This window comes from Podarcis liolepis (assembly GCF_965112155.1).
Source record: "Podarcis liolepis genome assembly, chromosome: 2".
In the NCBI taxonomy this organism is placed as follows: domain Eukaryota; kingdom Metazoa; phylum Chordata; class Lepidosauria; order Squamata; family Lacertidae; genus Podarcis; species Podarcis liolepis.
The window spans coordinates 91,499,673-91,526,898 of NC_139555.1; the positions used below are offsets into that span (position 1 = coordinate 91,499,673).

The 27,226-nt window shown below is 45.5% G+C and overlaps 1 protein-coding gene and 1 long non-coding RNA gene across 3 annotated transcripts; one reads left to right on the forward strand and one right to left on the reverse strand.

The window, feature by feature from the left end:
• Positions 1-11,230: 11,230 nt before the first annotated feature.
• On the reverse strand, positions 11,231-19,106 carry BHLHE40 (basic helix-loop-helix family member e40). 2 transcript variants are annotated; one of them, XR_014522009.1, is made up of 6 exons: positions 18,392-19,106; positions 18,006-18,075; positions 17,325-17,432; positions 16,189-16,312; positions 13,611-14,537; positions 11,231-13,562 (listed from the first exon to the last, which is right to left on the reverse strand). XR_014522009.1 is itself a non-coding variant. In XM_083486859.1 (5 exons), the coding sequence occupies exons 1-5, from the start codon at positions 18,478-18,480 to the stop codon at positions 13,678-13,680; spliced, it is 1,251 nt and encodes a 416-aa protein (XP_083342985.1). In that variant the 5' UTR covers positions 18,481-18,878; the 3' UTR covers positions 11,231-13,677. The 2 variants fall into 2 exon arrangements, 1 of the variants encoding a protein (XP_083342985.1); XM_083486859.1 differs by having other exon boundaries at positions 11,231-14,537; positions 18,392-18,878.
• Positions 19,107-19,228: 122 nt separating this feature from the next.
• On the forward strand, positions 19,229-25,890 carry LOC310702153. The gene is made up of 2 exons (XR_014523301.1): positions 19,229-19,745; positions 25,328-25,890. It is a non-coding gene; the product is annotated as an uncharacterized lncRNA (long non-coding RNA).
• The last annotated feature ends 1,336 nt before the right edge of the window (positions 25,891-27,226 follow it).

Sequence of the window (27,226 nt, forward strand, 5' to 3'; positions counted from 1 at the left end):
TTTGCGGCAGGCATCGGTGTCACACCCTGCAGCAGCCTCATGGACCATCCAGAACACATGGATATGTTCCACATAAATGTGTTCATGTGAAAAGTAAACATGATCCCGATGATATATGCAATTGCCCATTGCATGTTGTCGCTGCTATGAGTACCCACACAGAAGCAGTTTCTTGGTTACAGACGCATCACAACAGGACAGCATGGATTGGGTTCATTTTTCTTACTTGCACTGCTAAAAAAAAGCGTGAAATCTCATATTGTCTTCTTCTGTGAGTATGCTTATTTCAAATCTAAAGTTAATGAGAGCATTATCGGTAAATTAATGCTTCCTTTCTAATTATTACCTAAACTTCCAATCTAGTTTGCAGAACATAACCTTGGTATATACTATATAGCAGGTGTGAAGAACCTTTGGCCCTCCTGATATTACTGAACTACAACTCCCAACTAGATCAGCAAACGTGGTCAATGGCCGAAGATGATGGGAGTTGTAGTTCAACAACATAGTAGAGCAGTGTTTCCCAAACTTGTGGCTCCAGCTGTTTTGGACTACAACTCCCATCATCCCTAACTATCAAGACCAGTAGTCAGGGATGATAGGAAGCAGCTGGAGACTCAAGTATGGGAAACATCTGCAGGATCAAAGGTTCCCCACACCTGCTGTATACAACATATAACATGATTATTATTATTTTGTCCATCTTGACATAGAAACCCTTGCTTGAAACATTTTCTGTTACACAGATAAGAATATATACATACTGTATAAGAGCTATGGGTAATGGGCTCCCACTTTTGGGTTGCTTTCACTATAAACATTGGCTTATCACCTCTCTCTCTCTCTCTCTCTCTCTCTCTCTCTCTCTCACACACACACACACACACACACACCCCTGAACTGTTAAAGTCTTTATTGCTATTCTGATGAGGTTGATATGAAACCTTTCACTAACGTCATGTGACATAGCTAAGTGTTACCAAAAGTCAATAGCTCATGTCACACTGCAGGGTCAATATCCACTAAAACTGTGGCTTTGGTTACATAGCCCAAGACCAGCAAACATATTTTACCCAAGTTGGCAGAAAGTCCTCAAGCGGAAACAGGGTGTGTGTGTGTGTGTGTGTGTGTGTGTGCGTGTGCGTGCCTGGTGTGTCTGTGTTTGGTCACTAATAAGGAGGCTAGTTAGGAAACCATTGGCAAAGCTGAAAGAAACAGTCCCATGGTGTGGCATTAGTTTTCTCCCCCAACTCCCCACCCTGTGCACCTCTCTCCCTCACAAAAGGCCTCTTAACATCTCCTCAGATGCGTGAGGAGAAAACTGACTTGACATGAGACTTCTACTGCTTTCTCTCAGTGCTGAGGCAGCCAAAGTCACAATTATCTGGTTCATTCTAGGTCTGCTGGGCTGGAACACGCCGTGAAAACGTGTTTCTCCTTTCAAAGCCTCTTTTGTACTAGGGCACAGTTCAAGGGATCTTGCAAAGCCCACTGAAAATACTCAAGACTTGCTATTGCATGGTTTAGAGATGAAGGGGCAATGCTTTCCCACGCAGTTTCTGTGCCACGATGTGTGGGAGTGGGATTTAGATATTGTCACATCATTGAGAAATAGCTATCCCCATTTCTGAGCACTTTCGGGAAGTGTGCATTACATTGCTAGAACCTGACTGCATCCATCAAGACTCAAACCTTCCCTCTAAAAATATGTCACTGTAGACTATTTTCACCTTACAGAATATACAACGTGTAGAATCCATGTAAATGTTCATGAGGTTGCAAGCTAAATCCCATTGAACAGAGACTTTGACCTGTAGCCAGTCCTCTGCACATTTACTTGAAAGTAAATCCCATGGTGTACAATGCTTCTACCTTCTGTGCATAGGATTACAGCCATGCAGTCCAATTCTAGACATGCTTACTCAGAAGTAAAACTCATCATATTCTGTGGGACTTACTCCCAGGTTAGGGCTTTCCCAGACATTACCGGGATTTCAAAGGTGGAATTGACATTTGGGGGGGATTTCGAAAAATCGTGTTCAGTGCGTATTATCATATACACCTATAAATAATTATAATAATAATACCCAGGTTTAATGCCTACAGGTTTAATGGCACCAGAGTTCAGGCTTCCATGTCCTTTTAAATGTGTTTGTGTGGGCAAAGGGGTTATAGGTTTGTTTTTGTTTCTATTTTTATTATGAATTCTTTTGTTATGTATTTTTTGTTTTTGTTATGCATTTTTTTGTTTTTGTTATGTATTTTTTTGTTTTTATTTTGTATATTTATGCCGTGAACCACAGTGAGATCTTCGGATTAAGGGCAGCATACTAATTTAATAAACAAATAACATAAAAATAAATAGATTGGCTTCTTCTTTGTTATTCTGCTGTCTGGTGAAAACCTTCATCTTCAGACAGGCCTCTGAAAACTATGCTGAGTGCTGGTCTGCAGTCAGGGCAAACTCTTTTAATTGCTTCTTCAGAATTGGGTGTTCTGATGTATTTTAATTATTGTATTTAACTAGTTTGATTTTTTGTTTTATTTTGTATTTTAGAGTGTTGTTTTTAAATGTGGTAAGCCGCCTTGAATTCCAACTTTGGAGAAAGGCAGGATAAAAACGCATACAGGAATAACAACCACAACAGGAATATTAATAATAATCTAGCTATACAAGTGGCAACCATTTTGCACGCGTTCAACTGATGTGCAATTGCCAACATGTGGGTTTTGGACCTGGAAGAGGGCAGAATGGGTAGCAGAATGAGGGGCATCATGAGGGTGGGGTGAGCATTTGTATAATGGCAAAATGGGCTTATATGTGCAGTCTGCCAATGGAGGCAAATGCCCAGAACACAATCCCTGTGCAAACAGGGAGTTGCCTGTATTCACCAGTTCCAGCAGAACTCTAAAGCGGTCATGAATTAAATACACCAGCTCTCATGCATATGCAATGAAAACACTTTTCTTCTAGCCTTATCCCTTCACCCTTCTGAACATTAAGACTGAGGGTGCCTGGAAAAAGGATTTGGTCTGATAGGGTGTATCCTATCTGATAGGGTGTGATAGGGTTTGGTGTACGACTGGGAGTCTCTTGGAATCGGACGCCAGGCTTACGAGGCAGGCAAAAGGAAAGCAGCAGAGCCTGGGGAGAGGCAAGGGGAGATGAGATGGGATTTGTATTTGGGTAGGGTGAGGGTGTGTGAGGAGGTGTGTGTCAAGGGCTGGCTCATGACATTTTGCTGCCTGAGGTGGAACCTCAAATGCTCCCCGCCCACAAGTCAAGGTACAGAGTAGTCAAGCCAAGTTATTTTGCCACCTGAGGCAGGAAGTCTCTCAAGAACCTCTCACCCTCACTGGCAGTGAAATTCAAAAACCATACGTTGAATAAATGACAATTTCATGCTCCTTCAGGATACTCAAAATCACCCCATTCTACCTAATAGTAGGGCTGGTTCTGTCATATATATGTGTGCATAACGGCTCCCACTTACCAGGAGGGATAAAACGGCGTCAAAATCAAAAGCAATCCGGCACTTCTGCCTATGCGTCTGCACAGCCCCAACTTCACTTCTACTTCACCCCACACCTTACTCCCCTCCTTCTGGGAAGTAGTAGCAATGCTCCTGGTGTTTGCATCTGCCTGTCTGTAGGTAGGTAGGTAGGTAGGTAGGTAGGTAGGTAGGAAGAAAGAAAGAAAGAAAGAAAGAAAGAAAGAAAGAAAGAAAGAAAGAAAGAAAAGCAACCTCAGAACTAAGGTAAACTAGTACAATGTACTGTGGTAGTTAAAATGGTGGCTTGGATATGGGAGAACCCCCTTTGTGGCTGTGGGCAAGTCATGTTCTCTCAACTGACAAAGGTCACAAGGTTGCTCAGGAAGAAGCAGGGTATTAATGGAACAAACAACTGAGGAAATGAGCAAGGATGGAACAAAAAGCTTGTTGGGTAACCCTCTGAAGTTCTCTTGAGGATAAAACTTGCCAGGAAAGCAGAAGTTGTTGATTTTATATCTTGTGAGCCTTGGCTCTGTTATACGTGGGTTTTGGCTTGGGAAGTCTTTGCTTTACCGGGCCTGTGCTTTGTGGGCTTGTGTTCATAGTCATAGCAAATTTGCATGTTATGGGGTTGTAGCCCATGGGGCACTTTGTAAGCTTTTCCAACTGTGGGGTTTTTCAGCCCAGTTTTTCAGCAACTCCATACAGGCCCAAGCTGACCACTGGCATGTAGTAGCAGGGTCAGGATAAGAGGATAACTGGATCCCATTAACATTTACAGCTTAGATGGCTGCAGCTGACACTGCCATCTGTGGTTGCATTGCCACTTTTACTTTCTGCAACGCCTCATTTTCTCTGAAAAGCAAGCGCCCACCACGTACTGGCTACCTTTCTTGGAGTTTGGTCGGGGAGCCCTATTTATGGGCTGAAACGCCGCTGAAAGAGTTATTGCCATGTTATTCAGCCTGCTGTGCCAAGCTCGCATGGGGATCGGGTTGCTGCTGAAAGGGTGCCAGGCACGTCTGTTTCCAGGAACCAGCAGCCGTATTTAGCCTCAGGCTGCACATGAAAGACTGCAGTCGGAAACGTGACATTGTGTCAACATTTGAGGCAGGTCAGAGCTGGGTGAGACCATGAAAACAAGCCAGGGAGGGGAGCTCGACACACACCCTGTCTGAACAGCCCAAGTGCAGAGGCAGAGTGCAAAGCAACTCCCGTCACAAGCTGATAACTCCAGCTGCACAGAGGCCCTTTGATGTTCTCTCTCTCTCTCTCTCTCTCTCTCTCTCTCTCTCCCTTCCCTTCTAATTTGATATTTGTTTTTCAGCCAGGACAGAGTCTGCTCACATGTCTAAGAGCATTTTGGGTGAACGCACTGCTTCAAAGCAGTGGAAGGAGGGCATGCTGGAATGGAAAAGCAATCTCGCCTGCACATTTGCATTTGCACAGTAGGTTATATAACAAGAGCGTGCTTATGTAGGACTTTCCATGGGGGGAAGTCGGAGCGCCTCGCAAATAACACTCACGCCTAACATCATCGCTCTGGTGACAGGGAAAGACTGCTGCTCCCTTGGTGCAGGTCAAGAAACGAAACAGGGAGCTTTTGTCAGACCCCCTCCTGAATTGGGAACAAATGCTTTTCTACTTCTCACTGCCAGCAGTGATTATACAATCACCGTTACACGCAACAGGGCATTTGTAAGTTTATGGATTAGTTAGCGTCTAGCACAGTTAACCACCATTTTGTTCATCGGGGTGGTTTTTTATTTATTTGAACAACAGATTTTCCAACTGCACAAATTCCTCATTAGGCAACCTACACTAACACACACACACACACACACACACACACACACCATGAACACAAGGTTATTTGATTATACCCTGCATCCGTGGCACCTTGTCCATAAAAGTTAGTGGTTGTTGGCTACTATCCACACAGTGATGATTCATTTAGCCTCCATTCAGTAACTAACAGGTATAAGAATGTGACAAAGCATTACCTGAAGGAGAAGGAGAGGAGATTCTGGCCCCCAAAAGGAAGGTGTTTTAATATGGTTTCAGTGGCCAAACACATCCTGTCCTTATATAATTTGTAGACCTGCTGCCCCTGACGCTGCCTGATATTTAAGCAATGTGCCTGATCTCCCCTCACACTATTTTTCCGATTGCACTTTTTTTCTTCAGCTCCACATTTAGTGTCTAGCTGTACACTAAAAAACATTTAATTGACTACTGATCTAGACCCGCCTCCCTACTCAAACGCTTTTAATTTGGTTCACGGGATTGTTGGTACGTGCCTGTTGATATTTTAGTCCATCCTCCTGCGCCTGCCCTCCCCCCCCCCCCAATGATGAATTATCACAGATTGTTCTTTCAGTCTCTACTTCATAATAGAATTCCATCGTTTAGGAAGCTCTTTGGAACAATGGAAACCCTTCCACCAATTTGCCTCCTTGGTTGTTGGCACAAAGGGGTGATTAAGTTGCCGTAAAGCAGAGCTAGTTTGCAGCTTGCTTCAGCTTGCTGGGGGATTTGTTGTGCAGGCCAGCTCAAGTTTTACTGAATGAGGAAGCAAGGAGTAACAGCAGCAGCATAGCAACAGCACTGTGCTGCATGGAAATGCAGTGGTGTAGACCTAAGTGTGCCCTGCTTTGGTGTAAGAATGCCCCAAAGCCTGGTTGCCCATGCCACCTGTCCTGCATGTATAATTAATTAATAGTGCAGTCCTATACAGCAGGACTTTTGACCCCCAGTATGTTGCTGGACTGCAACTCCTAGGATGCCCCAAAAGATGTCGAGTTTTTGTTTTGACTTTTCATAGGAAACCGCCCAAGCTGAGATTGTTGAGCCCACGGTTGTTTGATTGAGCTGCCTAAGATCCAGGACAAAGCACTACCTTTCAGAAATTCCCCCCAGACATCAATTCCACCCTTGAAATCCCAGTAATATCTGGACATATGGCGGCCCTACTTTACCATTGGCCATTTTGGCTGGGACCAGTGACAGTACAACAGCATCTGATGGGCTACAAGGTCACCACCACTCTACCACCTTGATCGATGAGACTTCCTCCCAGGTAAATGTGAACTGGCTTACATTGCATGTTAGTTCATTCATAAGCACGATTATTCAGAAGTTCCAAAGACTGCAGTGAGATTTATGTTCAGGTGCATATGCATAGGATTCTGCTCCTGATGAACGAGTGATTGTAGTAGCAACAACATCATCAACAATGGTCCCAATTCCACAGGCAGTCTCACGAGTTTATTATAACAGCATTAAGCGAAAACAGCTCTGGACAGAGCTAGCACAACAGAGAAACAAGACTAATATTGCAGTTCTATGAATACTTGGTTTTGTTATTTTCAGGAAGGCTTACTTCCAGATAAGTGTGATACAGTGGTACCTCAGGTTAAGTACTTAATTCGTTCCGGAGGTCTGTACTTAACCTGAAACTGTTCTTAACCTGAAGCACCACTTTAGCTAATGGGGCCTCCTGCTGCCGCCATGCCGCCGGAGCACGATTTCTGTTCTCATCCTGAAGCAAAGTTCCTAACCCGAGGTAATATTTCTGGGTTAGCGGAGTCTGTAACCTGAAGCGTCTATAACCTGAAGCGTATGTAACCCGAGGTACCACTGTAAGTGTAATTTCATGAAATATTTCAAATGGGTTTGAAGCTAAGCATTTTCGAATTTTGAAGTTTTGGGGGTTGTTTTTAGAAACGGCAAAGTTTGATATTTATAGAACTCTGAAAGCACAATGTTAGTCTCACCCCCAGATAGCTATGTTAGGCCCACCCCATGCTGCATACATGATCAGCATGACTTTTGACTGCTTCTTCACACATGCACGTACCCCAACCATCGCATGTGTTGTGTCACAAACTACTTCCCCCTGGAATTGTAGGCAAGCTGATGATGTGGCACAGGGTTGCGGGGGTTGCTGTTCAAGAAACATGCCAAAAAACACCACCAGGGATGACAACTTGTCTTCTGGACGGTGGCCAACATCAGCAAATGGCAGTGCTGACACACTGGGCATCTTTGGAGTGTGATTTCAAGAACGATTTAACAGAAAATAGCAACGTATTTGCGGAAAGCAAGAACGGGGGTGGAAATCACCCTATGAAATGGGTTTATTGTTCAAACTGTAACTTTTAAGAGGAACATTGCCAAACAGACAGACCCGGTGTTTTCCAGGAAGAATTAAACAGCACAGGGACCTGGAGCCAAGATTAATCTGGTGCAACCAGCAAGATCCCTCCACTTAAAGAGGTGTGCACCAGCTACACCCAGGCAGCGTGTTGCAGCATGCAGCAAAACTCATGGTGACCTGGGTAATAGGCATGGCTACCCCCTGAGCAGGAACATGTGCCAGGCATCTACTTCAGGCCAAGCCCAACAGTGTGTTTAAATAAATAAATAAATAAATAAATAAATAAAATTTCACATTTATTTCATGTACATGGGGGTATAAATTACAAAGCAGCAGCAAGGACTAGAATTGAGATGCTGAAGTCTGCACGGTGCCTTGCATGAAAAAGACATTGGGTGTTCGGTATGGTAGTGTACCAGCCATGAGTAATGGATGCACCTGTGAAGATCGACTGGCCACCATTTTTTCAAGCTATACTATCAAATTCTACCATTTGGGCATAAAGGTTGCCGAAGTCTGAAGCTATTCCATATGATCTTTCCCATCCTCTCTCTATCTGATTAGGGGCAAGTTAGAAGGGATCGCAACTCTTTGGTTTCACTGGACAACTGGAAATGAGAGCGGGTAGAAGTCGCCATAGATACAGCCATGTGACAGGGAGAATGGGAGGAGGAGGTGTGGAGACACCAACCTAGACTGGTGCAGTGTATGAACTGGCCCTTGGCAATGGGAACGGAAGGTGGCTGAACCACCTCATCCTAAGCCAGTAATCAGGAACCTGTAGATCCCCAGCTGCTGTTGCACTCAGTCTCCTGCCAGCTCCTACCAGCATGGCTAATGATCAGGGAAGATGGTAGCTGCAGTTCACCACTGTCAGGGCCACAGGTTCCCCATCCCTGCTGGGCATCTTTGCCTCTAGGACCAATTCTAGGTACTCGTATTGACATTTAAAGCAGTACAGTGGTACCTCTGGTTAAGTACTTAGAATCATAGAATCATAGAGTTGGAAGAGACCACAAGGGCCATCGAGTCCAACCCCCTGCCAAGCAGGAAACACCATCAGAGCACTCCTGACATATGGTTGTCAAGCCTCTGCTTAAAGACCTCCAAAGCAGGAGACTCCACCACACTCCTTGGCAGCAAATTCCACTGTCGAACAGCTCTTACTGTCAGGAAGTTCTTCCTAATGTTTAGGTGGAATCTTCTTTCTTGTAGTTTGGCTCCATTGCTCCGTGTCCGCTTCTCTGGAGCAGCAGAAAACAACCTTTCTCCCTCCTCTATGTGACATCCTTTTATATATTTGAACATGGCTATCATATCACCCCTTAACCTCCTCTTCTCGAGGCTAAACATGCCCAGCTCCCTTAGTCGTTCCTCATAAGGCATCGTTTCCAGGCCTTTGACCATTTTGGTTGCCCTCCTCTGGACACGTTCCAGTTTGTCAGTGTCCTTCTTGAATTGTGGTGCCCAGAACTGGACACAGTACTCCATGTGAGGTCTGACCAGAGCAGAATACAGTGGCACTATTACTTCCCTTGATCTAGATGCTATACTCCTATTGATGCAGCCCAGAATTGCATTGGCTTTTTTAGCTGCCGCGTCACACTGTTGGCTCATGTCAAGTTTGTGGTCAACCAAGACTCCTAGATCCTTTTCACATGTACTGCTCTCAAGCCAGGTTAATTCGTTCCGGAGGTCCGTTCTTAACCTGAAACTGTTCTTAACCTGAAGCACCACTTTAGCTAATGGGGCCTCCTGCTGCCACTGCACCGCCAGAGCCTGATTTCTGTTCTTATCCTGAAGCAAAGTTCTTAACCTGAAGCACTATTTCTGGGTTAGCGGAGTGTGTAACCTGAAGCATATGTAACCTGAAGCGTATGTAACCTGAGGTACCACTGTATATGGCCAGGGAATTGTGGGTGTATCTCTCTCTCTCTCTGTATATATGTATATATAATTGGCCCAAGCACCTATTATAGTGGAGTCAGCAGGTGCTGCTATTACATCACTGCATTGGACAAAAGTGGTAGCAGATAGGATCAGGGCCTTTACCACTATTTCCCCAGGCTCTGGAACTCCCTGCCTGAAGAGATAAGAACTCTTTCTCTCTGCCGAATTTCAGGTGGAGCTTAATTGGTGGCTTGCTCTGTAAATTGTTAGTTTGATGATATATTATTATTATTATTATTATTATTATTATTATTATTATTATTATTATTATATTTCAGACTTGCTAATTTCCCACAACCTTCTTACCCACTAAATATCTTAAATAAATAATCTCAGTGAATGGCGTCCATACTGAGAGAACTTAAAAGAGGGTAGCCAACGACAGTAGCTGCTTGCACCTTGCCAAAAAAAGGTGGGTAAACGTATCACCAAAAGAGGACATAGGTGTGCATCAAGTCTGCATAGGCTAATTTATATGTATGGATGCAAATTTAGAAAGAATTGATACAATTTGAATAGAAACAGATTCCACCATTGTGGGGAAGACTGCAGTCGGGTGACATGTGCACCTACTTGGTCCAAGTGCTAGACAACTATTGGTGGGCAACTTCCAAGGCCCTTGATGGTCTCCCTTATTGCCCTTTCTCTTTAAACCAGATTCAGACCAGGCAACCCTTCAGTTTAGAGGTCGCCTTCAAACAGGAGTTGACCCACTCCACCGGAAAATAGGACATACAGCCACCAGAAAGCCGGGGGGCAGATTTAAGCCTTTGGAATGGCTTCAGTGACTGCTTTCTGTGCAAGCAGTGGTATTTGGCATTGGGTAAGAGAGAGAAGGCTACTTCTGCCTTCTCCAGTAGTGATTCTTTCTCTAAGTCTTGTTTAGCAAAAAACCAACCAACCATAAAGTTCAAGAGGGCCGCCTTGCATAACCTCCCTTACTTGAGGGCTGCGGTGGCACAATAGCAGCAGCTACTTGAGTTGAGTCTTAGGCCAAGCACAATGAGAAGACGAGCAATTTCAGTCAGGGAAAGGCATTTTGGTGACTTAAGTAGAGAAGCAAACAGCACCCCCTCCCGCAAGTCAAATCAAGTTATTTTTAGCACCTGAGGCAAAAAATCCCACACTCAGTGAAATGTAACAATTGTAATGAACTGGAATAACTAATGATTTGCTGCCCTTTGGTGATACCCCAAATCAGCTGCCTGAAGTGGCTCTCTCATTCTGCCCAGTGGTAGGGCTGGCCCCAATTTCCCGTGTGCCACCATTTGGACCCTAATATCTCATCTTTGCAGTTGCTGTCTCATCTTGTCCCAATGAACTAGATAGTGCTAAGTCAACTTCCACCCAAAATACAACCTTAATTTGGATTCGTGATCATGTTGCCTGCTTCTATACAATAGGAATAAGGAACCTATGGCCCTCCAGGACTCCAGCTCCCATCATCCCCTGCCAGTGTACCCAATGGCCAAGCATGATGGAAGTTGTAGTCCAACAGCACCGGGGGGGGGCAGGTTCCCCACCCCTATTGCATAACATTCACACCTGGATACAGTTGATGGCACATACAGTATTTTATTATGACAACCAAAGGATTCCTCAACCACAAAGAGAAGCAGTGCTCATGTTCCACAGGAAAAAGAATTTTATTTAGTATTTTTTTAAAACAACTACGTAACATTTACTCTGATAAAAATATTTACAATATCCCCACGTTCAGGAAGGTTCCAAAAATATAAACACTCTACCTCTCCCTAGAGGATGAATAGATCATTCTCCTCAATAAAAAGAAAAACAGGAATACATTCATATTTCCCACTTTCTTTGTACTCAAGTAGTTTTACAAATAATAGACTTCTGAAACATTTTTTTTTACATATCCATATAATATATATTTATATGTACACATTTATATTTATAACAGATTTTACAAATAAAGGCAACAACTGTGTACAAAAAAAAACATTTTTTTGAAAACAGACAATAAAATAAATGGTCAAATACGATCTGCAATTCAGCATAGTGCATTCTAGCAGTTGGTGCAATAGTGTAAGGAGAATTCGTAGGACCACAGAGCTCTATGAATGTCTCAGAACTACTCAGATGACACCACCATATGACATGGATTATTATTACTGTTTTAAGTAGCCGAAATCAAATGGGAGTATTCACCAGTGCAGAATCTGCTCCATCTAGATGATGGTTTCTCACACTATTTGGTTTGGTGCGGCAGCACACAACTATGAGCACAGAAAAGCATCCCGGGGGGGAAAGGGAACATCTTCCACTGCGGAACTCCAGCAGTGAATATGGCAATCCAGTTGTGCAAACTTCACAGCCCATGCCAGACACAATCAGTTCCAGGGGAGCGGGGCAGAGGCTGTAGAACTAGGGTTAGGACACACCAAAACAGCACATCTGGTGGTCTCCATCAAGAGCACACATGGCCAACACTGACATTGCCACCTGGGCAAGAGACCTGCTTTTCTTTTGCAGAGAGCATTGCTCATCCACTTCCTGCAGTTCTTAAAACTACCATCAAGGTCCAGCCTTAGGAGGATGCAACGTAAGAGAGTAGCTTCAGGCAGCAGAATGCTGGAGGGAAATCCCTCCAACTATCATTGTCTGTTTCTTCGATTTAAAATGTGCTCTAATACAAACTAGTGGGGGCAGGGGGGGGGATTTATTCAGTTGGGTGTGTTATTTTCACTTTTGGATCCTTTCCACCTGTACCTGCCCAGCCTAGACCAGGATCACAAGCCTGCCTCTTGCTTTAGTGCAAAAGTGCCATATATTCCACACCCAGTGAATTAGGTATTGCTCGGGGGGTGGGGGAACAGGACGAAGAAACAAAAAACCTTATGGGTTTCAGGGAAGTGCTTAGCATTGTCAGTTCTGCTATCACAGATGGCAAGGGCTATCTGAGTAAGGCCTTCATCTTAGAAACTATAACATTCCATATTCTGTTTACATTGGTACCTGGAAGAAGAAAGTTACAACCCCTGCTATGGGCATGAAACTCCCTTACATAACAGCCACATCTTGTTGCCTTCAAGGACGGGGGGCAAACTGAGAATGGACTTCAGAGAATATCACGCTGCTGACATCCTTGCAACAGAATAGGATCCATAGTAAAACAGCTAGTGGCAGGCAGCTCCCTTGTAAAAGTACCAGTCTGATCTGGTTTTATTTTTTGTTTGCCAGAGCTGAACCGTGCCACAGCATGGTTTGTCTGTCCACTTCTTGTGGACAAGTCCCAGACATTCCTATCTAGCAGTTTTGAGAAGCAATGCCTAGTGTGAGATACAAGGAGGCATAGAACACTCCTCAAGGATGTTCTCTCTCTCATCACCATCCCTATCCGAAAGCTCAAAATTTCCAGGCAGAATCTAAAAGGAAAATGACGTATGCAATTCAGGAGAAATTTGATGAGAATCCAGTCTCAAAATCTCCCTGAATTGCTTACTGTGCTCTGCCAGCCAGTGACTACTAAAAGCAGGGCTGATCCCAATGCTTGAATTGCTATATATGTAATGTGTGTTTGTGAGTGTTAAGTTTAAAGGTTTTGAATATTGGCAGCAGCAGGAAGAGGGGAAGCCTCTCTGTTTGAATCCAGCTCTTTTACTAAGCAAAGTCCTCATGAGAAGTACCACTTTTTTTGTAATATTCACAAGAGTCTAAATCCACCTAATTTTTTTAGGTTTCATTCACAGCTTTGAAACATAATCCTAGCCAACCAATTCAGGTCTTTCTTTGCAGATGGCAGAAAGCAAAACAAACAAACAAAAACCCATCAACACATTTAAGGGGCGAGGAGAAGCAGCAAAAACTCACTCCTTCCCATAACTAATTTGGGTTCATCTCTGAGGTCTTTCCTAAATTCTCTGGGCAGTCAAAGCAAGGGATGACTCAGCTTCTCTACATATAAATGATCAACGATCTCTCCACTCCCCTCAGTGCTTCTCAGTTCAGCCAGTTTAGGGTGTGTGTGAGAGAGAGCCGGGAACCCTGAAATAATCACAAACTCATCCAGCAAAGGGGGGGGGGGAATCTCAAGGAAAAGTCACTCCAAGTTTAGTCTTTGGTTTCCAAATTCAAAGGAGACATCTGCTTCAAAGCTTGAAGCAGAGCAGTAGAGTCCATGGGGGAGTGGGATGGTCCTGGAGAAGGGAGTTGCTGAGGCATTAGTAAAGGAGAAGAAATCTTATCTGGGTTCATTAACCCCGAAAGTGCTGCAGTGGAGGCTGGGAGGCCTGGATACAAGAGAGGCATAGAGGCCGGGTACCAGCACTTCTCCAGCATAGGCAGGTAGGCTGTCGCTGAGGGTGGAATCAAATAGAAAGGCAGGCACAGAGGAGGCTGGTGAGGGTGAGCGCCCAAGAAACTGCTTGGAGAGCCGAGCACATCGCTGCTAAAATGATCTTCGTCCTCCAACATTTCCATCCTGGTTCTTTTGGCTGGCGGGTCCTCAGTCTCTTGTTTGATAGAGCTGATTCTCTCCTGGACAGCATACTTGAGCTCAGCGTCCTTTTTAAAATATTGCTGGTCGGATTTGGAGTCGCTTTTCTCCAGCTCTCCCCCATATCCACTGTCTGTGTCTGTGTCGCTGCCACTCTGCTCTCCGCTGGAGTGGGCGAAAGTCCTCTGAATCACAGGCACACAGTTTTTCCCATGAGCCTCGGCAGCTTTGGTCAGAGCACCAGACTTCTCCTTCAGTTCCGTAAGTTTAGGGGCAGCATCGCCAGGCTTTCTGCTGGCTCCACCCTGAAGAACCTCGGAGGCCATTCTGTGCAGGTGGCCGATGAGCTGGGAGGATTTCAGCTCCTTGCTGTTCTCGTGTTTGGCCACGTACTGCAGCACTTCTTTGGCACACAGTTGGAAACCGGACCGAAACACTTCCTGGCTGGAGTCAAGGCTCCTTGGGGGCAGCTCATCTGAGGAAACACCAGCAGAAGGGGAAAAGATTAAAAAAAATGAATATATCAGAAAAGTTAAGCCAGTCATTATTATAACCATACAGCACAAGTTCATGCATGTTTACACTTCTGTTCAGCACCGCTAACTCCCTCTGGCCAGCATGGAAAGGGTAGTAACCTGAGACTTTGTAAAGCCACCTATTTTGGGATCAGTACTGGAGAAAGACACCTTATTTCAGCTGAGTAGCTGTTTGAACCTGCAAGGGTGAAATTCAGGCTTCTCTCAAGTAGATGGGAAGACTTCCACTGCGTTGGAATGTCTCTGTTGGTCTAACAGGAGCCTTTGAAGCACAGCAAACAAACATAACAGGAAGCAAACTAGTTCTTATCATGCAAGACTCGAGTGTGTTGGGTGAACCGTGGAATGAAAATAAACCGCTTGAGGTTTCGGTCAGCTTCAGTGTATGTTACAGCTCCTGAAGTGCCCAAGCCACTACAGACTTCAGCAAGGGCAGGTCAACTTAACTGCAAACAAGTTGATATAGTAAGACGCATGACACTCGCCCCTTGTAGCATTCTGCACTACAGCTGCAATGTCAAGAGCAGTTTGCTGCATAGACCTGCCCCCAACACACAGTGACATGTTTGGTCCTTGCTTGGCCATTCCTGGTGGCAGCTCGCAACGGCACAGAGCCAAGATTCGGAGCCTGTGGCCCTACAAGACCTTGTTTGGGGTCTTATCACCCAAACCTTGTTTGGGGTTTTATCACTGTGGCCAGGAATGACGGAAGCTAAAATCCTCCAATATCTGGAAGGCCGCAGGCAACACATCCCTGGCATAAAAACTGTCCACATATCAGTGGTAATTTGCATGGTAAGCAACTCTGGATGCAACAACCACAGAGGTCTACCTTGTGACTTTGCAGAGGGAGGTGTGGCTTTTACAATGTAAGCCAGGCATAGGCAAACTCAGTCCTCCAGATGTTTTGGGACTACAATTCCCATCATCCCTGACCACTGGTCCTGTTAGATAGGGATGATGGGAGTTGTAGTCCCAAAACATCTGGAGGGCAGAGTGTGCTTATGCCTGTTTTAAGCTATATAGAAATGGGGCAGAAAGTGTAAAGGAGGAGAAGACAGGGCTTATCGGAGAAGAAGCAAAGACTTGGATAGGGGGAAGTTAAAGGGCAGCAGAAGGCACAGAATGACATTATGCAGGAGAATGCATAATGAATGAAGTGGGGGAGGGATCACTCAGAGGTGCAGAAGCTATTCCAGGCTTCTAGGTTGCTGGAACACCATGTTGGGAAAAACTGACCCTGCCAGAAATCCACCTCCTGACATGAAGGTGATACAGCAGTTGGCAACGGAACTTTTTAAAACAACAACAACCTGATCGAATTTCAAATAAAGAGCTAGTTTTGAATGAAAAGGGCAAAGGATAGGGACAAGTTTTATATACTTTCGATAGCACAAGGAAGAATTAGAGCTCTCTTCCCCTGGAGCAGTTCCACTGAAATCCACAGGACTGCTCTGATGCGTGCACGATTAGCTGAAGAGGATTTGGAAGACGTTAGCAGGAGTATAAAAAGTGTGAGGAATAGAGTCATCACAATCTCCAGGAGCTTTCCTGGTCAGGGTAACAACATCACAGTCACAGAGTACTCACCAGCATGTAGACCTTTTTGGAGGGCAATGATCTGCTGCTGCTGTTGTTCAATGAGACTGGTTAGTGCTTTCACGTGCTTCAAGGTAAGTTCAAGAACCACCGCCTTTTCCAAGTGTCCTAATGTCTAGGAAGGGAGAAAAATGGTTCATTAGAGGATGGCTGGAAAGGGGAAAAAAGGAGCCTAAACACAAGACTGATAACTGATTGGGCAGTTTAGGGTGGGGAGCTTGATAAGAACGTGAATGGGTCTAAGTATGATGTGACACTCATTTTTATTCTGACTGACAGCTATGTATTATATAAGCTAAAAATTATTATCTTTAAAAAAGGCTATGGCCATTTTGCGTCCCCCCACCAAAAAAAAACCTGTGTCTGCATAATAAACAGGTTTTATGTATCTGCCCTGCTGGCACCTCAGTTGTAAAACAAGGAATTCCAACATAAGGTTTTTCTTTTGCTGTGACTAAATAGGGCAAAACAAATAGTTGAAGCAGGCAACACTGGTTTCCCAAACAACCCTGAATAATAATTTAGACAATCTGCCTGTCACTTTTTTAAAAAATAACAATGCAGTCCTTAATACCACAGAACGGGTTGCTTGGAGCTGTGGTCTCAACCAGCCTTCCCCAAACTGGTGCCCTCCAAATGTTGCTGGATTCCAACTCTCACGAGCCCCAGCCAGTATGACCAATGGTCAGGGGTGATGGGAGATGGAGCTCAAAAGCTTCTCGATGGGCACCAGGTTGGGGAAGGCTAGCTTAAAAGGAATTCAGCTATCTGAAACCATGGGATCCAAAGCAAAAACATAACGATATGGAAAGGAGTCACTAGCAAATCCACATTAAAAGCTATCCAGTAAGGTCCAGGAAAAAAATCTTTTATCTAATCCCTGTTTATTTCAATGTGTCATCTGGTCCAGTCCATGCATGCAAGTTCTTGAGAAACTGATCTCATTGGAAACAAAACCAGGAGACTAGAAGTGGCAATCCAAGCCCTGAAATGCAACCCTCTCCAGTTAAATCTGCAGCACTCCAGAAAACCTCTAGGTGGCACTTTTACCTGCACAAAGATCCATGAAACCCAACATGCTCCCCAAAAGGAAGATGATTTTGGGCAGTGGCCAGATTTTCACTTACTGTAAGTTTGAGATGTTCTGGTAAGAGATCTTTCAGCTGGGCAATGCATTCATTAATCCTATCACGTCTTTTCTTCTCTATCAGTCTGTGGGGCAGCTTATAGGTCTCCTGGAAGTCAAAAGGGGAGAAAAACAATTGCATCACTCCGAATGAAAAGTGATTCTTAAGCACTGTGGAGACAACCTTTTCTCAGGGGCTCTAAAACATAAAGCTGCGCAGCCATAAAGGGGGGTGGGGAGGAAGAAGAAACATTTCCTTAAGGCAGAAGCAAAATCCTCCAAGTACCACAGAGTTTATATCAGAAAATTTATGCATTTTAATTATGCCCAGAAAAGTATTTTATACAGCTACAACTAATGGGTTATTTTAGGTTATGACAAGGAAGTAAATCTTATCTACTAAAACTGTTTTTCCTTAAAAGAAAATCTTCTTAACAGTGTCGTCCCACCTTTCAAAAGTATATTTCTTCCAAAAAACAAAACAAAACACGTTTGTGCACACTGGGCTGTGGTTGTTGTTTTTTTTGTAAAAGAAACCCACCAAGCTCCTTCATATATATTTCACAGGACAACTTCCTTATATTCGAACCCAAACTGTGCATTAAACCATCTCAAAAGTGGGCAAAAACCAAAGATGCCAACAAACAAAAAAGGAAAAGGAAAGAAAATTGCTTGTATTTACCTTGCTGTCGTCACCCCTTTTTAACCCTCTTCTGGGCTTGTAAACTTGATAAATATGAGCGAAATCCAACCTGCAGAGGACAAAAAAAACGTTATATCACTCATAACCAAGGGGACAGCCATCTCCCCCTCCACACGCAGCCCCAGAACCCACTGAAGCCCGTAGCTGCCCATGTGGGGCGGAATTCGGAGGCTGCTAATGCGGACCCAGACCGGCCCGATGGGCTTGGAAAGCGAATCGCAGCGCAAGCCCCGGCACGTCTGCTCGCCAGCAAACCGCGTTGGCTTCCATGGGACTTAAAATCCCGGGTCGGCGCGTTTGAGATAGCAGCCTTGAAACATTTATCAACAAATCTGCCCGGGATATCCTTCCGTAGCGGCACTTACCCTGACATTTCGCTGCCCTCCAGAGCTGCCAGCTTGCCCAGGCAAGGTGGTGGTGGAGGAGGAGGTTGAGCGCTGGGGATCCTTTCCATTTAAACCGGTTTGATTTCTTTCCCCCCTACAACCCAAGTTCTCTCCTGGAAGTAAGGTGGAGGCTGGCAAGCTAGTTAGCTGGCTGGCAGGCGCACTGCTTCGTGTCAACGCGAATCCAGTGACTGAGCCGGGACGCGCCACCTCCGGCCAACGGTGCGCGCCTGGCACCCACAAAAGAAGCGGCGCCGGAAGAGCGCAGGAGATCAGCTAGCGGCGTCGGCTGCTGCTGCTCTTAGTTGCTCATGTCCTCCTTCTACTTGGCAGCGCTGGGCGTCTGCACCGGGTCGCGCGGGAGCTGGCGAGCTGAGGAGTAATTGGAAGGCTGCAGGCTGGGTTAAATGTGAGCGAGTGGGTGGACTGGAGCTACGTGTTCTACCCTGTGACTCCGGGCACGTCTGGCTGCTACCGGAGGGAGGGACAGACCTGCCTTCCCCTCCATCACATGAGCCTCACGTGTTGGACAACGCTTCAGCCTCTCCCCGGGCCCCCGCCCTCGCCGCTCCCGGCCACACAGGCAGGCGAAGCCGCCGCCGCCGACAAAACGTGATAGGGTGATCCCTCTCTCTCTCTCTCCCCACCCCGGCCTGGCTCCTCTCCTGCTGGCGGCTTGGGTGCGCGCGCGCGCTCAGAGAGGAGAAGGAGGCGGGTGAGGGAAGCCAGGCTATCCCCGCACATGATGGGGCGAGGAGGAGGTGGCGGAGGAGAGGTGCAAGGGATCAGATGTTCCCTAGTGGGGTGGCTGAGCGCCGATCCACAAGGCACTTCGCACATGCTCAAAGACTTCCTTGATCGGAACCTCCCCCCGAGCCCGAGCCCCCGGTACGAAAAGCCTATCTTAGGACTGCGCCCTGGAGAATCCTGGCGCGGGTTGGGAAGCCCAGCCCTGCTCTTTCCTGCATTTGCTCCATTTGCAAGGTGGAACTTACACAAAATAAGGAACAGCCGGGCTGTGCAGTGCAATGGGCCCTGGTTCAGATAGAGAAAATGTATACATTTTAGTTCTAAGAAAGGTCCAAGGCTCACATCTGCTTGGCAGCTATGCTTTCCCCATTGACCCCAAATGTGTGTGTGTGTGTGGTGCCAATGGTGGGCAGGCTGGGCTCTGCCCATGTTTGACGTTGCTTCATATAGATCCCAGGATTGAGTCTTGGCATTAGGAACATTTTCCAGGGTTGTGCCGTGACTCAAATCTTAATAATGAGGTTTTCTCTTGAGCCGGTGTGATCTTCAGGAACACAAAGTCTCTGATCCGCCCAGGTTACAGGTACTTAAAGATACACTAAATATTTTCCCTAACAGAGCGAATTGTAGTTGCAGCAGGGTGTGTGTTATTTCCATCAGGTTAAATAGCATAAAAGGGAAGGGCTAAATCATTGTAACCAAGCAGCACAGGCCGGGCCTGAATTTGTGCACCCTATGGCTGCTTTTTACAGTAAAGAGATAAGAAAGCCTATTATGGATCTCCTTCATCCCATCTAATTTGGTACTCAGTGGCCAAATGGCGAGCTGCTTGCACCTCCCGTTGAATGACTAATTCTGTTTAATAGCATTTATAGCAATGAGCAACAGCAAAGTCCCCTCTCATTTGAGATACCATTTTTTGACATGTGCCTCTACCACTTCACCCAGTACAGTGGTACCTCTGGTTAAGAACTTAATTCGTTCCGGAGGTCCGTTCTTAACCTGAAACTGTTCTTAACCTGAAGCACCACTTTAGCTAATAGGGCCTCCCGCTGCTGCCGTGCCGCCGCAGCACGATTTCTGTTCTCATCCTGAAGCAAAGTTATTAACCCGAGGTACTATTTCTGGGTTAGCGGAGTCTGTAACCTGAAGCGTATGTAACCCGAGGTACCACTGTATAAATGCAGAGTTGATACAGGACTAGCTTGTACTTTTTCTTGATGGGCTATTTGAAGAAAGGCAGAAGCAACAATGTATTGAGAGGTCCTACAGTGTGCTTTAGGTGCAAAATTTAAGACAAACATCCATTTGTTCCTGGTAAATTTTTTCAAGCCTTCAAGAAACGTGCAGATAGTGCTGCTGTGGAAAGGCCCTTCTCCCTGAGGAGTCCCACCTCTATAGAAACATAAGGGTTGAATTCGGTTTAGGAAAATTCAGCTACATTATTGATAATCCCAAAGGAGCTTATATTAAGATGGTGGTGCAGATGGCTCCAGACAGTGAAGTCCTTCCTTCTGCTTGTCTAGTGTCTATTGCCTGAGAGCAAGTATTGTTCAGTACAGAATTGACCTGAGAATCCCCCAAACCAAACCCTCCACAAGCTTACTGTTATAGATGCCATTAAATGAAATGAATGCTTCAAGGGGCAGTATAGCTGGGACCCTGACTGGTCACTTAGGGCCGCTATCAGGTCAGATGAAAGAAATCCATAACCCCGTACACCTTTGCTGTTGAAAAAGTCCCCCTTAACTTCGTGGAACTTACTTCTGAGTCAACATACATAGAAGCTGAGCTGCATTGCTTCATCTCGCAATTTCCCCTTTAAAGAGGAAAATAAAGCTCGTAATGATTTACCTCTCAGGCTTGCCGTGAGAATGAAGAAGTTTGAGGGCCAAAGTCCTTGTTAGGTTAAGTGTGTGGCTCTTGTTTCTTAGAATGTGGTGGGCACAAACAAGTTAACTGCCCTCTCCTTACTGCAGACCTGGTCTGAGTCACCCTGCTTCTGAGTCCCCATAGGCAAGCTGAAACTGGTAGGAGCTGTGGGTGGGGCTGGACGGCACTGCCATTAGCCAAAGTGAGTCAGTTGCCCCAGGCAGCAGATGCCGTGGGATAGCAGTGGCAGGGCTCACGCCCCCTCCCCCCATTTTGTTTTTATGTTTTTATGTTGTGAACCGCCCTGACATCTGCAGATGAAGAGTGGTGTACAAATTAAATAAATAATAAATAAATACCTATCTCAGTGGGCTGCTTGCACGAATTAGTGTGTGTGTGTGTGTGCGCGCACACACACACGAAGTAGCTGTTACCAGTTTTATGATGCAGGTTCAGAGATGCACTTGGGGCGTGGGTGAGCCTAGGATCAGAAGGTCGGCGGTTCGAATCCCCGCAATGGGATGAGCTCCCATTGCTCAGTCCCTGCTCCTGCCAACCTAGCAGTTCAAAAGCACGCCAAAGTGCAAGTAGATAAATAGGTACCGCTCCGGCAGGAAGGTAAACGGCGTTTTCGTGTGCTGCTCTGGTTTCGCCAGAAGCGGCTTAGTCATGCTGGTCACATGACCCAGAAGCTGTACGCCAGCTCTCTCGGCCAATAAAGCGAGATAAGTGCCACAACCCCAGAGTCAGCCACGACTGGACCTAATGGTCAGGGGTCCCTTTACCTTTACCTTTACCTTTCAGAGATGCAAGATGCACACATACATTTAAAGTGCATGACTCCCATCCCCAAGAATCCTGGGAACTGTAGTTTGTTAAGGGTGCTGGGAACTGCAGCATTCCCTCTGTGTGTCAGGGTAAAGTCCAGGTCCCAGGATTCTTCAGGGGAAGTCAGGTGCTTTAAAAGTCTGGTGTGCAGGCAGCTGCACTGAAGGCAGATCAAGCTGGCTGCACCTGACTTTGATGCACGTTTAACTTATTCATACTGGAGGGAGTAACCCTGGGTGGAGGCAAGGACACCTGTAAACTGCAGCAGGAGGAATCCTTCTCCCTTGGCATGCTTTGTCTCAAACATTCCCACAAGCAGCAAGCCAAGCAGACGCCTGAGGCAGGAGGACCCTGGTTCCACTGCAGCAGAAACCTTTGCCTCTCACTGAATGAGGCTGGCTCCCCGAGGCTGAGATTATGGCAGCTCTCCAGCAGGAACAGAGGCGGGCCATGCTACATCTGTTCTTAGTTTGTTTGACTCCTGTAATAAGAATAAAAAGTTTGCATTTAGCTTTAATCTAGTAGCTGAGGGTTTCATAACGTGTAACACAGGGGTGGAGAAACCTTCAATCCTGAGGGCCAAATTCCTTTCTGAGTAACCTGCTGAGGGCCACATGACAATGGCCAGCAGCAAAAGTGGACTGAGCAATGCATGTAAATGTTACCTTTATACAGTAAGTTACTTTCCACAGAGACCCACACGTTTCTCTCTACGTTCTGCTCAGACAAACAAGAGGCAGAGTTCATTTCATCAAGGCAAAAACACCTGGAGCGAAACAGGTGCAGCCTGGGGAGAGCACTGAGGGCAGACAGAGAGGCCTGAAGGGCCCAAGGGCCCTCAGCTCTGTAGTAGAGGATAATGGGAAAGACCTTCAGCTGAGACCCTGGAGAACCACTGCCAGTCTTGAGTATACACTACCAGGTTAAATGACAAGCCGTCTGATCTGACAGAAGGCATATTCCCATGTGAAACTTTGCCAGATCGGGCCACCACAGTCTTTCCCTCTGTCCCTTTGCAACTCTTTGCCTTTAGCCGGTATTCAAAAGCCACTTCGCCAGATGGACGAGGGAAGTCCACTGCTACACATACCCTGCAGACTAACCCCTCCTTCACCCCATTGACTTCAATGGAAACCCCCAGAGGTTGCAGCATCCTGCCAAGGGACTTTTGTTTCCATTGAAGTCAATGGGGTGAAGGAGGGGTTAGCGATGAGAGTGAAGGAGATGCTACTGGTGTGACTAAACCACAGCACGGGGAAGGAATGTGTTCTGGCCGTGCAGTGGGGCTGCCACGTCAGTGGTTGACTGAGTTCATGCGGCATTCGGGGCAGGGGAAGAAAAGCCAGGGAAATGCGCAGGGAGTGTATGTGTATGTGTGTGTGTGTGCCTGCCTGTCCTTCACCTCAAAAGCGAACCCAGGGCAGGGTACAATAAAATAGGATTGAAACCACAAATAGCAACAAGGGAAAAAAAATCTAAGACCTAAGAATGAAGCAATTTCTTGTGCATATACAGTGGTACTTTGGGTTACATACGCTTCAGGTTACATACGCTTCAGGTTACAGACTCCGCTAACCCAGAAATAGTGCTTCAGGTTAAGAACTTTGCTTCAGGATGAGAACAGAAATCATGTTCCGGCAGTGCAGCGGCAGCGGGAGGCCCCATTAGCTAAAGTGGTGCTTCAGGTTAAGAACAGTTTCAGGTTAAGAACGGACCTCCAGAACGAATAAAGTACTTAACCCAAGGTTACCACTGTAGTCGGTTGGCAGCGCAGCTTCCAGATTTCTTGTGTTCAGCTCAGTTTGTGCCGCTTGAGTCTTGGGTCCACCTCTGAAACACTCAACAGAGAGGCTCAAAAATAGCTGTAGTTAGATACGTTTGCCTTAGCACGCTGGTAAAGGTTAAACATGTTGGTGAAAGGTAAACACGGTTACGTTTTGCACTTGCAGCAAAATTTGCCTTCATTAAGTAACCTGCATAGGAGCTGAGGTCAGGCAAGGAACTGTGCTTTGATCTAGCAGTTGATCATTTACATGTCTTATTTTAGCATGCAGAGGAGCTTGCGATGCAATTTGTTTTGATACTGTGGCAAGCTCAGATTGATGGGATTGCCTGTCACATTGCTTAAGAAACAAATGCTTAACACAATAACTATTTTGCAGCAAGTCATTAGGAGAAACAGAATCAAGGCCAAGCAGACTACAAAGCTGTCGGGAGGCAGACCAGCTTAAAAATCAGGAGAATGATGTTCAAAGTGGGAGAGCCAGCAAGCCTGAATTATATTGGGGGGGGGGGTCTATGGAAACAAAAAACAGCCGCATAGTTCAGGTAGAAGCAGAGTTTATTCTGCCAGTTTCCTCTGAGGATCTAATAGCTCTTAGAAAAGGAAGTTAAGTATAGCCACACCTTGCAAATGGGTATAATTTCAACGAGGAAATCATTTTGCCTTTCAGAGGCTGGGGTGTTTTTCAAAAGTGTGTTTAACAAGGTGACATCTGGTCAGTAGATGGAAGGTACATTTGCTAGATAAGATAATAGAAATTCAACACAGATGATTTGTCAAAGGTTTTCGTGACTCCTTAACGGAATCAACCTGCTGCAGCCAAAGGTCAGCAAATGCCATGCTAGAAATGGGCCGAGAGATATTAAGGGAGGATGGCGAGAGAGGATTAATCTCAAAATGTGAAAAATACAACTGAAGTATTACCCCGGGGTCACCAATGGGTGTAATGACACTGCTGCCTAAGAAGCATTGGAGACAGCCTCGCCCCGGCTCTCTGGCCCCTTCATCATGAAGCGGCAAGAGGTTACCTTTCCAACCCCTGGAAAGTACATAGAGCTGGAAGAGAGAATGAGGAGAATGATTTTCTTTCCCACTTTCTGTTTCAGTTCTGTGTGTTTTTCCAGGCTCAGAGTTTCATACCCCTACATGTAGGCATGTGCACACATGTACAGCCCCTTCGCACTGATGCCAAATGTGCAGCTGGTAGGGAGCATGTTAGCATGCAGCAGGAATGGCTGGAAGATGTGGTCACATTTGTGAACATGTGGGTAGGTGGGTTGTCTTTTACGATACGCATCAACTGTAGGACCAAGAGAGCTGTAATTAACAGGTTTGGCATCCATATAGATACACTGTGTGAGCGACAGAAGTTGTCTGTCTTAAGCGCATGTTGATGTCTATCTCAGTGCCCTACATGAACCACCATGCAGCTGTTACTCAGTTCTGAAAGATACAGGCTTTTACTTGGCAAGCACAGACAAAAAGTTGGAGGAGGTCAGGACTCTACATAAAAATTCCTCATAGTGCAGTTGCAAAACCCCAGTGTGTTTTTATATATGCAAATTAGGGATGTTTGCATAACATGCTTTAATGTGGTTGCAAAATCTTGAGTGGGTATGTTTTACAGAAATTGGAATTTTCTCTCCCCCCCCCCCTTTCTCTTTTCATTTTTGTCGGTCAAGGACTGGGGAATAAAGATTGAAACTCTGGATGGAAGGACTTATGGCAATCGGGGCATGAGGAAAGGGCAACAGAGACTGATGTCACGGAATACATCAGAAAGCAGAGTGGATGCTGATGGCCATAGGATGAGAGTGAGCAAATACCTCAGCAGCCTGGTTTCTCAAATTTTCCACCAGTGTCATTATCTTTTATTATTATTATTATTATTATTATTATTATTATTATTATTATTAGTTTTATAACTTGCTTTTAAGTAAAAGCCTCATTAACAAGGCATATTAAAAGCAATACAAAATCATGCACAAATATACCATTAAGAACAGTCAATAAAAACAAGGTTCATTGCCTGCAAGCTATGCCCCTCAAAACTGGACAAGTACCCTTTCTCAGAACGAAAGGGAAGGCTCTCAGAAGTTTTTTGAGACCAGATTAATTGACAAGAAAGATTCCTCAATCCAATTGGTTGTAGGGTACTTCCTCTGTCAAGACATTATGCTGCTTATGGGGCTGTTGCAGTCAGACTAGACAGTGCTGTATTAAACGGACAAGTTGTTTGATCTGGTATAGATGTCTTTCCATCTTCTTGTGTGAAACTTGGACCAAAGGCAATTCCTCTACTGACTTCAGACAGGTCAAAGCAATGTTCTTTCCCCAGAACAGGCAAGTCCAATACATTTGTAAGGTGGCAGTGGGTTTTACAAAAATCTAAAAGAGTCAGAGTCAAGGGTTTGTCTATTAATTTCATCCCATGGTACTCTGGTCATGTCTGCACCCACAAATCACAGTGGAAAAATAAATCATATAGAATGTAGCCTTGCTAAGATTGTGAACATGGTTACTTCCTACATATGGCTTACCCTCTTTGCGAGATTGCTGGATATTATTTTCATTCATTTATTTAGAAAGTTTCTGCTCTATTTTCAGTCTCAAAGAATAATCCCAGGGAGCTTCCTATACTTAAAAAGAAGTCCTAAACATCCTAAAAAGAATTACCTGAGCTACCAACCTAAAAAAGGGATGCGGGTGGCGCTGTGGGTTAAACCACAGAGCCTAGGACTTGCCGATCAGAAGGTTGGCGGTTCAAATCCCCACAACGGGGTGAGCTCCCATTGCTCGGTCCCTGCTCCTGCCAACCTAGCAGTTTGGAAGCATGTCAAAGTGCAAGTAGATAAATAGGTACTACTCCGGCGGGAAGGTAAACGGTGTTTCTGTGCACTGCTCTGGTTCGCCAGAAGCGACAGTCATGCTGGCCACATGATCTGGAAGCTGTACGCCGGCTCCCTTGGCCAGTAAAGCGAGATGAGCAGTGCAACCCCAGAGTCAGCCATGACTGGACCTAATGGTCAGGGGTCTCTTTACCTTACCTTTTACCAACCTAAAACAGACCTAGAACTAAGTATTAAAAAGCAGAAAGCATCATTAAGTTGGTTTCAAGTAAACAATGGGGGAATATTGTCAGTGCAAGCAATTTACTTGATGGAACAATTGCCTCTCTCCTCCCCCTGAGTGCTGTTCTGGGGGTCCCCCCAACCCCCCCAGCCAATTTGAGGTGGGTCTATGAGAGGCAGGGGGAGAGGAGGAAAGCCCCATTGTGCCAGTGGAAGTCCTTGCGTAAACCGCTGCTAGCGGGAGCCCTTTGTTGAATCTGGCCCAATATCAATAAAACTAAGCAGCAATAAAAATTCCACAAAGGAAGCAGGAACAAACATTGCGATTCAATGAAAGCAAGAGGAACAGGATTATTATTATTTATCTGACGTGGTTGATCTAGACCAACATGCTGCTAGGTGCTTGAATTTGGGGGAAGGGTCATAGCTCAGTTGGCAGAACATCTGCTTTGTATTGCATAAGTTGCCAGGTTCAATCTCTGGCAATTTGAGGTAGGGCTTGGAAAGATT